The 12,874-nt window shown below is 49.1% G+C and overlaps 1 protein-coding gene across 12 annotated transcripts in view; it reads left to right on the forward strand.

The window, feature by feature from the left end:
• PHLDB1 (pleckstrin homology like domain family B member 1) overlaps nt 1–12,112 on the forward strand; it is a 122,715-nt gene extending 110,603 nt beyond the window's left edge. For 10 of the 12 annotated variants that reach the window (XM_084611770.1, XM_084611766.1, XM_084611773.1 and 7 more), the window contains 4 exons: nt 196–342; nt 682–952; nt 1,242–1,327; nt 9,976–12,112. In XM_084611770.1, coding sequence (XP_084467896.1) covers nt 196–342; nt 682–952; nt 1,242–1,327; nt 9,976–10,116 — 645 coding nt within the window. In that variant the 3' untranslated portion in view covers nt 10,117–12,112. The remainder of the gene's footprint in view (nt 1–195; nt 343–681; nt 953–1,241; nt 1,328–9,975) is intronic. The other 2 variants (XM_084611772.1, XM_084611769.1) reach the window with 1 other exon arrangement.
• Nucleotides 12,113–12,874: the final 762 nt, after the last annotated feature.

Raw genomic sequence — 12,874 nt, forward strand, 5'->3', positions numbered from 1 at the left:
CTCAGGAGCATTCTCACCCTCTGTTTATGGGGACGAGGAAACTTGCATGGAGAGGGGATCCAGTCTCCAGGGTTGCCAGCCATCCACTGTCACACCCACAAGTCCTGCGTCATTGAGTAGAGCCTGTGGTAGCTAATGCCAGGCATGGGGTAGGCAGGGCAGAGAGGGGATCTTGCCATGTCCTTTACTTGGCAGGAGCGTGAGATGGAGCTGCGGCGACAGGCCCTGGAGGACGAGCGCAGGCGACGGGAGCAGCTGGAGCGGAGGCTGCAGGATGAGACGGCTCATCGGCAGAAGCTGATAGAGAAGGAGGTCAAGATGCGAGAGAAGCACTTCTCCCAGGTGAGGGGAGGGATGTGGAGCAGAGAGGAGGGCAGAGCAGGGGATCAGGGGGCAGTCCTTTTCCATCTGCCTCTGGTGTTAAGGAGGCTGCATAGTGCCGTTTCAGCCATAGACCTAGCATCCATCCATGCATGCATGGAAGGTGCCACCTGGCATGCAGTTCTCTTGGTCTGATGTTGGAGCATCTGGGGCTGAAGGGTAGGGAAAGGGTCAGGGTCTCTTGTCCCCTTTTGAGACTTAGCCAGCACAGGCCCCATGGCACTCTTAGCATCCAAGATACTGCCACCAGTTGTGTCACCCTCCTAAGTGCTCAACTCTCCCACTTCCTTTACTCTCAAGGGCGGCGACTGCCATTGGGGTGGCACTGACGAGGCTGCGTTGCTTCTCCAGGCACGGCCATTGACCAGGTATCTCCCCATCCGCAAGGAGGATTTCGACTTGAAGACACATATTGAGTCCTCAGGCCACAATGTGGACACCTGCTGTCATGTCATCCTGACCGAGAAGATGTGCAAGGGGTACCTGGTCAAGATGGGTGGCAAGATCAAGTCCTGGAAGAAGCGTTGGTTCGTCTTCGACCGTATGAAACGCACAGTCTCCTACTATGTTGGTAAGAGCACCCCACTGTTGCCCTACTTTCCCCCAGTCTCTGTACAAATACCCCACCCAACTGCCACCAAAGGTGTATTTAACCCTCAGGAGGACTCATCATATCCATGTCACTGATGGTGTCTCAGGGATGTCTCTCCTGCTGTGGCTGCCAGAATCCCTGGCTCTAGCTAACCCATGTGGAGTCTGGCTCAGTTCCAGCTGGGAGCCAGCCTCCATGCTCTTGTCTTGCTGCCTCCTTCTCTGTGAAGCCTGGTGCTGACAGTGCCTTGCCTTTCTCTCTCATGCAGATAAACATGAGACAAAGCTCAAGGGAGTGATCTATTTCCAAGCCATAGAGGAGGTTTATTATGACCATCTCCGCAGTGCTGCTAAGGTGAGGCCTGGGCCCTGCCCTGGGTGTGGGCTGGGGAAGGGGAAGGGCTGGCTGGTTAATGCTGTTCCTGGGAGGATAGGGGGGGTCCTCAAGTGCAATGGTGCAAGCACAGCCTTACAGCACCGGGCTGCAAGAAGCAACATTCTGGGGAAGCAGGGCTTCATGAAGAAGCCCATTTGCATCACTATGCCCACCCCAGTGACAAGTTGCAGCACTGTGATGTGTCATGGGCCCCTGGGAGCCACAGATGTCCCACAAACTCCAGAATTGCCCCATTGTAGCCAGCAGGGCCCAGGCCCTTGGCACCAGAAAGTGTGCCATTCTGGGCCAATAGGACAATGCAGGGCCTGTGCTATAGAGCCTCTCTCCCACCCCAAGGGATGGGTGGGATTAGTTACTGCCAAGGCTTCCTGGAGTCCAAATCAGGTTGTGGCCAGTGGCCCAGATGCCAGAAATGGCCTTAGTGCTGCCCATTGTCCAGGTCACTGCTGTGCTCTCCACCCAGGGGTGGGTGACTGTGACTCTGCCAGAGGTTCAATTGGCATGGGGGTGGATGTGGCTGGGAAGGGAAGGGGTGTTATCTCCAGGCACCTGGAGGGCGACACTGGGGCAGCTTGCCCAGCACTGTGCGCTGAATCCTGTAGTACAGCCTGAGCCACCTCCCTCATATCTGCAGGGGGAACTCCAGCAAGCACTCACTCACTGTCTGTCTGCTGGGAGATACAAATCCAGCATGTCGGGGGGGCAGACAGTATGATGCCAGCACTTGGGCCACTAGCATGTCCCTGGACGTCACAGTCTTGGCCCTACAGGAATGAGTGGGAGACAGGCCGAACTACCTCTGGGACCTCATTTCCTGCAGCTTTCCCCAGAGCAATACTACTGACTGGAGACCTCTGCATGCATAGGCCTGTGCTCACAAATCATACTGCATGGACAGCTGGACAAGCGTAACAGTATCTGAACCCAGGGCAGGCTGAGCTCTTTGTCTATTTCTCTCTCTTTTTTCCCCCTCCTCCTTCCTATTCAGAAAGGACTTTTCAACCTCAGCCTAGCAAATGTATGTATCCCGCCCTCTGGGCTCTGCTGTGCCAAGCACTAACCCTGCTTTCACAACGGGTTCCCATTAACCCTTTGCTGCCAGGAGTGCTCTAACCTGCTTTGTGTTGGTACTAACAGCAGAACTCTCAGGCTGCCAGTCCTGGGACCAGGGGACCCTGGGGTTCAGGTGCAGCCAGAACCAGCCTTGTTCCTTCAGAAAGCGGGGTGCGCTCAGCCACCTGTCTCTCTAACCTAACCACACCAGCCCCCCTTCCCTCATTCCTATCCCAAAACCCCTCTTCCTGGGGGATGGGTGCCTTGAGGCAATAAAGTAGCTGAAGTTGCAAGTGCCCTTGGAGTCCCTGGGGAGTGATGATGCAGGCTTTGCAGGGGTGAAGGCCCTTTCCATTCCTGGAACCTTGCAGCAGCTAGCAATGCTCCATCAGCACTGAACAAGCTGCAAGGCCCCAGCGCATGAGGTGCCTGGTCCCCTCTTGCCATAAACATAGCTGAGCTCTGGGGCCCCCAGTCACTGGACGAGCAAGGGCCAAACTCAGTGTATTTTTAACATGTGACTTTTACCCGAGGGGAGAAATTTCTCAGTTTAAAACCAAGGTTTTGAATGCTGCTAATGGCACAGTGATGAAGCAGGGCTGCACTGCTCTCTCTGTGCAGCCAGGAGACAGCAGGTGTTCAACCCAAACATTACAGTTTTGCTGGCTGGCTTTAAAATTAATAACAAGTGTGGAAAAATAGCTACCAGTGTACACCTCTGAATCCCAGCAGCCTTCATATGGCACCAAAGGAGAAATTTCAGCTGGAATCTGCTACGGGGAAATGCGGAAAACGGATCTAAAGTATCTGGGAGCACGTCGCGGAGGGGCAGTAGCACGAGCCAGCACGATTTTATCTGAAGATAATGCAGCCTGCTGCTGGAACCAGCATGTGACCCCTTGAAGGTCAAGAAGCTGCCACTGCTGTTGGGCTGAAGGGAGAGCAGTGTGACTCCAGGAGCAGGCATGACTAGGCCCTGAGCTGCCTGCCAGTGGAATTGATTGAAAAGTCTTGTTGGCCTTTGACAGAGCTGGAGAGTCCCATATGCTGCAGAAGGGGAACGTCTCTTTACTTGCACTGTAATTCCATGCTGGCATCATGGGGGGGGAACCCTTTCCAGCACTATCTTCCCTGAGGCTGCCTATAGCTGCAGTGGGAGTGTCTGGCTGATGTTGACAGCTTTCTGAATGAAATGAGAGTGACTTTTCAGACCCCTGGTGTAGTGGAGCAGGGTTCAGATACTCAAGCCTGGGGTCACAGAAGAATCACATCCAAGCCTGAGGGACAACCATCATGTATCAGGCCCTTGCATCGCTGTGAAACACTCAGACTTTGAAATCCCACAGGACTGGCTCCAGGTCTTCATTCTTCTGAGTTCCATGCAGGTCACTCTATGGGAGTGTGTGTCTTGGATGAGATCTTGAAGCCCAAGAACCATTCCATTCTGCCTGGACCTACATCTGCAAACATCATGCCTACGGTTTCTGCCTTCTTATCTCTGCCTCATTGCAGAGAACAAGGGGAATCAGGGCAGGGATGAGCCCAGAAGACAGCAAAGCCATGTCTGAGGAGAGCATGGTGGCAAGGAACTGCTATGGCAACAACCCAGAGGAATATGGACGTCCCTGCTTCTCCCTGTGGAGCCTGAACAGCATTTCCCCAGCTGGAGAAGACAGGACTAGGGAGGTGGCAATAAGAACTGGCTGGTGGAAGGAGGCGGGGCTCTTACCTGGAGCCCAAGGAAGGAAGTCAAATGGAGGGAGACAAGAGTTTGAACCCAGAGTTCACTACAGCCTGCCTAGGCTCAGGGCTTACCAGAATGGGCTGTGCTTCAGGTCTCTGTATGGCCTTCAGGGCTGCCTAGGTGGAGTTCCAGCTGACTAATTAAGCCAACAGTTTGGACAACGCTGTGGGAGTGTCAGTGCAAATGCTTGGCGAGGTACCACGAGGTACATTCATCCCTGAGGAGCCTATGAGTCTCTGGCAAGGCTCTGCCTTGGGTGGGCTCACTGAACAGAGCTCACGTGGTGAGGCAGGAGTGCTGCAGGCCCACAGGTCCAGCCTAAGGAGGTGGTGAAACTGTGTGGCTTACCCTAGCAGGAGAGTGAGCCTGGCACACTGAAGGGGTTCCTCCTAGAGTCCATTCTAAAGGTGAGGCCATAGCACTGATCCTATGGATCTGTGACCCCTTTATCCAGCGGTTACCATGCTCATCTGTGATGTGGGGCACCCTGCTTCAATATCCCCCTCTGCCTGGTTAGTTGAAGGGATGTGAAGAGGGATCTTGACTGCCCAGATGAGTGCTCTAAGCTATGGGCCACAGAAATGGGGGGACCTCCCTCATGCTTGCCTCTTGAAGCTGTTCTGCTTGGCTTAACTATTCTTTGGGCCAGCCTATGGGAAAGACTGGTGATTAACCTCTGTGCCTGGTGTGTGGGAATTGCTGGTTCAAGTCCTCCCCCACTCCCTGTGGAGAAGCAGTTTGGAGAGAGCTCTCCAGTAGCCCAGATATGGGCCCTGGTCTTTGGTGTATGTAGTGCTCATGGGCTTCCTCATTCCTGCCTCTTGAAGTTGTTCCACTTGATTTGACTATTCTTCTGGCCAGGCCAAAAGCCAGAGTTACTCTATAGTCCAGTAGTTACGGTACAAGCTTGGGTCTTGGAGAGCCTGGTTCAAATGTTTAGCAGGAGTTTGTACAGGGATTTCCTGCTTCCTCGGTGATTGCCCTTTAGGGTGGAACATCCATGTCTGAACCCCCACCCTTTCTCAGGAAGCCATTCCTACTTTGGGACAGGAAGGGGATTTGGACAGGGCTTGCCCATCTCTGACTCTCCCTGGGAGGTGGGAGCTCCCTGTTCACACCCCTCAGCAGCGAAGGGGAGTGACCTGGGTCTGCCACAGCCTGGGTGTGTATCCTAGCTGCTGGGGACAAGAGTGATTTGAGTCTTTTGTATGGCCACAATTACTCATTAAACCAGCTAAGAGCTGCTCTGTATAGTCCAGTCAATTTACAAGGCCCTGCACCTCAGGCACCACATCCCCTCCACTGAGGCAGAGGGGAAATTTGAACCAGAGTCACTCACATCCCAGAGAAGTGCTCTAACCCCCATACCATCAAGAACTGTGGAGGTAGACTTTGGCCCAGTTATTATGTAAAGTGGACCAGTGTCAATAGAAAAGACTGAGGGAACCCTATGTCAGAATGTCCAGCATTTAGGCCCTTCACTTGAGAGATAAGGGAGCCTGCTTCAAATCCCATCTCAACCAGCAGAAAAGGGATTTGAACCAGCAATTCACCACCCTGTTGGGGGAAGAATCCAACCACTGGATTACAGCAGGATTCAACGTAGGTTCTAGCCAAATTACTATTGAGTAGGGCTGTCCTACTCAATTCAAAAAAATTAATTGTGATTAATTGCACTTATAACAAATTGAAATTTATTAAATATTTTTGGATGTTTTTCCTACATTTTCAGTATTGATTTCAATTACAAAACAATACAAAGTGCACAGGGCTCACTTTATATTATTATTATAGATTACAAATATATGTACTGTAAAAATGATTTTAAAAAGTATTTTTCAATTCACCTCATACAAGTACTGAAGTGCAATCTCTTTATTGTGAAAGTGTAATTTACAAATGCAGGTTTTTTTGTTTTGTTACATAACTGCACTCAAAACCAAAACAGTGTAAAACTTTAGAGCCTACAAGTCCACTCAGTCCTACTTCTTATTCTGCCAAATCGGGAAGACAAACAAGTTTGTTTACATTGACGGGAGATAATGCTGCCTGCTTTTTATTTACAGTGTCACCAGAAAGTGAGAACAGGTGTTCGCATGGCACTTTTGTAGCCGGCATTGCAAGGTATTTACATGCCAGATATGCTAAACATTTGTATGTCCCTTCAAGCTTCGGCCACCATTCCAGAGGACATGCTTACATGCTGTTGATGCTCGTTAAAAAAATAATGCGTCAATTAAATTTGTCACTGAACTCCTTGAGGGGAGAATTGTATCTCTCCTGCTCTGTTTTACCCGCATTCTGCATATATTTCATGTTATAGCAGTCTCGGATGATGACCCAGCACATGTTCATTTTAAGAACACTTTCACAGCAGATTTGACAAAACACAAAGAAGATACAGATGTGAGATTTCTAAAAAAAGCTACAGCACTCGACCCAAGATTTAAAAATCTGAAGTACCATCCAAAATCTGAGAGGGACAAGGTGTGGAGCATGCTTTAGAAGTCATAAAAGAGCAACACTCTGATGTGGATACTACAGAACCCAAACCACCAAAAAAGAAAATCTGCTTGTGGCATCTGACTCAGATGATGAAAATGAACATGCGTCGGTCTGCACTGCTTTGCATTGTTATTAAGCAGAACCCATCATTAGCACAGAAGCATGTCCTCTGGAATGGTGGTTGAAGCATGAAGGACCATATCAATCTTCTGTGCATCTGGCACGTAAATATCTTGCAACACCAGCTACAACAGTGCCATGCAAACACCTGTTCTCACTTTCAGGTGACATTGTAAACAAGAAGCAGGCAGCATTATCTCCTGCAAATTGTAACCAACCTTGTTTGAGTGATTGGCTGACCAAGACGTAAGACTGAGTGGACTTGCAGGCTCTAAAATTTTACATTTTATTTTTTAATTGAGTTTGGTTTTTTTTACATAATTCTACATTTGTAAGTTCAACTTTCATGATAAAAAGATTGCACTACAGTACTTGTATGAGGTGCATTGAAAAATACATTTTTTTGTTTTACAGTGCAAATATTTGTAATAAAAAATAAATATAAAGTAAGCACTGTACACTTTGTATTCTGTGTTGTACACTTTGTATTCTGTGTTGTAATTGAAATTAATATACCTGAGAATGTAGTAAACATCCAAAGATAATTAAAATAAATGGTATTCTATTATTGTTTAACAGCACAATTAACTGTGATTAATTTTTTTTAATTACTTGACAGCCCTACTATTGAGTTATTTAATGAAGGGGGACCAGCTTCAATAGGGAAGAATGAAGGTCCTCCTTCCTCCATTGGAATACCACCTGTCCTGCACTTAGGCCATACACTTAGCATTTGAACCGTTTACCTCTTAATACTTTTGCCTAACAGAGTGTTTTCCTTGCCCTAATGGAGCCAACTGATTTTCTGAATGCTTCCCAGGGTGCATAATTAACATGGGGAGAGGGTTTCAGTCACTGCAACAGATGCTCCAATGGGAGCAAGGCTACAGAACTGTTCTAACTGCATTTGTCTTTATTTTCTTCTAGCAACTAGCAGATATTCTCCCCATTCACTTCCGAAGAGAGGTTTGTCTCAGTGCACTTGTCTCTTTGCCTCTCGCTCTTTCCTCTTGTTTTGTGGGGTGGTGTGACCTTGCCTGACTGGTTGGGTCCCCAGCCTGTTTGTAGCAGTCTGTGTGCTCATTTGTTTTTAACTGGCAATGCAGAGTCTTGCTCAACCCAGCAGTCTCTGACCTCCCTGCACAAAAGGCAGTTTCACTAGGAATACACTCTGCAATGGGCTCTATTTCTGTATTGCTCTTGGTGTTTCTGGACCAGTAGCCTAAGGCTCCTCTGAGCCTCACCCTCTCTCTGCAATGGGGTGGGGGTTCCTTTACAAGATTGACTGGGTGTATGGTGTGCATGGCCAATACAGTCTCGCCCTAGAGTGCTTTGGGCCTGCTCCCAGGAGAGAGAGAGGAAGTTTTCCCTTCAACTTTGATAGGAGCAGCATCAGGTACTGTGAAAAAATAGTGACTAGGGTGAATGAGCATCCCTTGCATTTGCCATTGGGGTTTCATGCAGGAGAGATCAAAGTGTGGGTTGGAACCACAAGCACTTGGGGGCTGTGCTGAACAAAATGGGGAGAGCATTTTAGGTGGCTGGACTCTGGGTTGCAGAGATAGGGCAGAGTAGGAGGTATCACCACCTCCTTTGACCAGGTCTAGCAAAATGCCACATATCTGTCTACTACTGACTCCAGGGACAACTGAGACCCCCGCAGCAGGCTTCAAGACTAACGCTCTACCTCTGCACCCACCCAGCTTCTCAAGTATCTTTCCCAAATGGCAGCAGCTTGGGTGGAACTGAGGGCGGGTTGGATTTTCCTTAAGCAGTAGGGTGTTGAGGAATATCCTCAAGGTATCTGAGGCATGCATGCATGGAATGAGGAGTTTGTGTGATCAGACTCTGCTCAGCATGTGGTCTCCCCAAACAAGTGGTAGCCTTGACTCTGAGCAGCCTCTGCAACAGGCTGAGAGCTGTGAATGTAACATCCCCATTAAATTGTTGGGGTAGCTCCAGGGCTGAGATCAATGAATACGGCTGTTTCTAGCATTCAGCTGCCAATTCCAGTTAGTACCACATGTAAACTCTGCCCCTATCTAGCATGACTCAGAGTATGCCCTGGGTATTTATTTGTATCCTATGAGAGTTGCCTAATGCTGGCCACAGAATCTGCCATTGCACGGAAGCCAGACCTGCAGCTCCTTTCTGCCCTCAGTAAGGTTCATATGCCAAGGTCTGAGCCTCTTTTATACTGCCATTCTGTGCTGGCCTCAGCCTGGCTGGGGGTTAATCTGTGCGTGCTGATTGGCTGCTCAGGAATGTGCTGTGTGATTGGTCTGATTCTAGCAGCACCACCCTGCCTGAGTGGATGGCTTACTTACCAGATTTGTAGGAAGAATGTATTATCAGATGAGACGTCACGGCACAGAGCTGATCTGACTTGGCTATGGCCATGTTTGCACTAGTAGAGCCAGAGATAGACCCCCCAGGGTCCTGACTCTATTCAGTAAGGTCACAGTGGCTCTCAGATTGGCTGGTTGTTAGACGCAGTAGTGGAACCTTTAATTCTGTGTAGGCTCCGTCCTCCACAACCCTGGTGTCCCCAGTGCTGTTCTGGTCTGACAACATTGGATTGGAATGATGAGTCAGTACAGTAGCTTCAGCTTTTGGGTTTCTCTCCATGTGCTGAGAGGTCTCTATCCTGTTTCAGCCATTCCTCCTCCAGTGTTGTGTCTACAGATCTCAAGTGCCTGGATTTCCATCATCTCAGGGCATCCTATACTTCATCTTCCCCTTCTCCATTCATTCAAGCTGCTGCCTCATTCTTCAGGCCAAATCCTACTTCTATTAGGCAAAGCTTTCATTGACTTCACTGTGACTAGGATTTGTCTTTACGGGTAGAAGCACACTCAGTGTCTGACATATCCCTTACACAAGGGCCTGCCCCAGGAGGTGGACATATCAAAGGCAGAGGAGCCTCAGGCAGGTTGGCACTAGGGGCTCTCCCCCCCCCACTCCCCCTCTGCCCAGCAGACAGTGTTCCTCTCTCTAAGATTGGTGGAGCTGGGCAACAGCATGACAGGCAGCTGTACAGCCTTGAGCCTCTGCTGGAGCACTAGCTGTAGTTAGAAAAGTCCTCAGCAGCCCTTAGGTGGAATGGGTTCTATCACTGAGGGAAGAGCTGGCTCCCTAGTTACTGCAAGAACAAGCTCCTCATGTTTTTCTTTCACCTCTGCAGAGTCCCAACCCAGCTCTTACCTTCTGCGTCAAGACCCACGACCGCCTCTATTACATGGTGGCACCATCAGCTGAGGCCATGAGGATCTGGATGGATGTCATTGTGACTGGAGCAGAAGGCTACACCCAGTTCATGAATTGATGGGGACCAGGAGTGCTTAAGGTGGAGCTGTTCCAGACCTGCCTTCTCCTCTTCTCCCAGATGGATTTGCCATTGACAGTCAAAGATAACCTAGAGGCCCCACCACCACCTGGTACAGCAGACAGCCATTTCCATCTCCTGCCACCTGGGGTGTTTATCCCACAGCAAGAAGATCTTGAATATAAGGGTTGGTTAAACATGCAGATGTTGGCTGTATCATGCCCTTTGGGCCCTGGTTGGTTAAACCTCCCTGCTGACTAGAGGGGCCTGGCTCCAGGCCCAGCACTCGTACCATCTTGCCATTTTCCCAAGAGAGCTTTGGGATGTTTGAATAAATGTGGGGTGGTTGATTTTCCAGTGGGGGGGATGTTAAAAAAAAAAAAAAAAAAGCAGGAAAAATCAGCCGTGTAAAGCCAGGATTTTTTTGTTACAAAATCCTTATTTTTTCATATTGTAGCCATTCTTTGTGGAATAGTGGAATCGCTGTGGCGTTTCCCCTTCTGCCTGCACCAAATGCCCTGTGCTTTCTATTAAACACAGTGTAGGTGATAAGAGTGAAGGCACGGGCCTAGCTAGTGCACAGGTGTGGTGTAATTGTTCTCACATGGAATAGAGGTGTTAAGCAAGGCTGGCACAGAGGCCCAGCCAAGAGGGTTTTTTATATATATAAAAAACAGTACAGAACAGGCTTTTTTATTTTTCAATGGAAGCATCAATGGGCTAAAAGGTACAAAGCAGAAGAGCTGCCAAAGACCATCCCACCGGTACCAGTGCAAACTAGGCCTGAAGCTTTTGGATTAAGGAACTAAGCTATCTAAATGCTGCCACTTTTTAAAATTGGAGATTGTTGGGCATCACCATGACAACAGCATCACAGATGCATCTGGCGTATCCTACCAGCACCTGTGACCAGACCCCAGTTTGCCCCACTGTCTGCTTGACTTGTTTCCTTTTCTTGTGCCATTCTCACCAGTGCCAAGGTTGCTGCAGGTGCCAGCATGTGCACCATGACAGTCCGGCCAGATTTACTGCAGCTGCCTGTAACAGTGAGGGGTCTGTCTGTGTCAGACATCTCTCTGCTCTCCTGTGCCTTGACCACGTCTGAGAATCTGTGCATCAGCCCAGGCAAGGTGCCTGGCTGGAAGGTTCTGATGGGTTATGGTGTGGTGTAAAGGTGGAAGTAGTTGTGCCATGTGTGCAAATGTTGTGGAATGAGGGGGAATATTTATGTCTGCCAGGGCTTGTGATCTCTCTCATGCACTAGGCACAGAGGTGTAGTCTAATGGAACAAATGGCTTGTTCTGCTGACACTGTGAGCTTTAAAAAGTGCCTCGCCCAAAGGAGATACCAGGAGAGCAAGGTAAGAAGAATGCAAAGCCTACAGTTAACTGTCTGCACATGCCTCATGGGGTGTCAGAGCCTAAATTCACTTCTAAAGGCCAGATGGTGTGAGGTGCTGAGCCCCCTCAACATCCCAGAGAGCTGAGGGTGCTCAGCCTGTTGTAGCATTCGGCCCATACTATCCAAGCCTGAAGCTGCTCCAGCTGTAGAAGTGGAAGTGACAGCACTCAAGTGCTCTGCTGACTGGCTAAAGAATTGGGCCCCTTGCCATCTTGTGCCCCTTTAAAGTGGCTAACTATACCTACCCCCATTAGCAAAATCCAGCTGAGAGCTAGGAATTTCCACAGCCTTCCTCTTGGCCTTAGTGAAGAGTTAAGTTTCACACAGCTGAAAATCCCTTGAAAGAACAAGAGTATTTAAATCCCACCTTGCTTTTATAACCTTGAAATCCTTATTTTCTAAATATCTTTTTTAACCCTAGGTATCTGAATTCCTAAAGTGCCACTGCTGTTAGGCCTAGCTCTCCTTTTGTCCAGTTTGTACCTCCCTCTGCTGACCTAGGCTGGGGGTAGGCAGCAGCCAATCCAGCCTCTCTCCTTTTTCAGTAGTTGTAGACAGACTGCAAACAATAAAGCCTTTTGAGTAACAGACTTGAGATTATTTCCACCTTTCCTGCTCTTGAGCCAAAGGGTTCTCAGTAGGCACTGTGCTGGGAAGACACCTGCCTTTGATAGTGCACTGCCCTACCCCTATGAAGTTTGGAATGGTGACAGCCTCAGTGACTGTCCAGACAAAAGAAATAATTCAACAAACTCCACAAGTTTAACTATTTACACATCTCTCTGAATGAGGGGGATGTGGAAGGGTGGCACAGAGGGAGCTTGGTGAGAATGAAGGGATAAAAGGATCTGTGGTAGGAAATGAGCTGGGCTCCCAGCAGTAAACTATGACCCTCTTATTACAACATGTTTATCTTTCATTCCATTCCAATTTTGACTAAAAATAACCCCACCTTTCAAAATTATGGAATTTCCTCCCACCTGGAAATGCAAGTTTCTGACTAGTTCTAGCTGGGCCTTAGCATATGGGGTCACTCAGCATGCAGTTGATGACTTTGAATGAAACCACTGTGTCCCATAGCCCCTTAAGAGTTTGCTAGCAGTAGCAGCCCATTCTACTAGTCATATTTCCCCTCTGTGCCCGTGGCCGTGTTGCTCCTGTTCTGCTGTGGCTGGGAGAATTGAGGTGCAGAATCTGTACCGTAAGTGATGCAAAAACCCATCAGGCAGTGGAAGAGCAGCAGGGGACTGGTAGGTGCAATACAGCACTACTGTTTTCCTCATGTACAGGGGAGCTCCAGTCACTGTGCCAGGTGCTGCACAGACACACTGAACTGAGATGCAGGGGCATGATGGGA

Source organism: Lepidochelys olivacea, assembly GCF_965140295.1.
Source record: "Lepidochelys olivacea isolate rLepOli2 genome assembly, chromosome: 22".
Classification (NCBI taxonomy): Eukaryota; Metazoa; Chordata; order Testudines; family Cheloniidae; genus Lepidochelys; species Lepidochelys olivacea.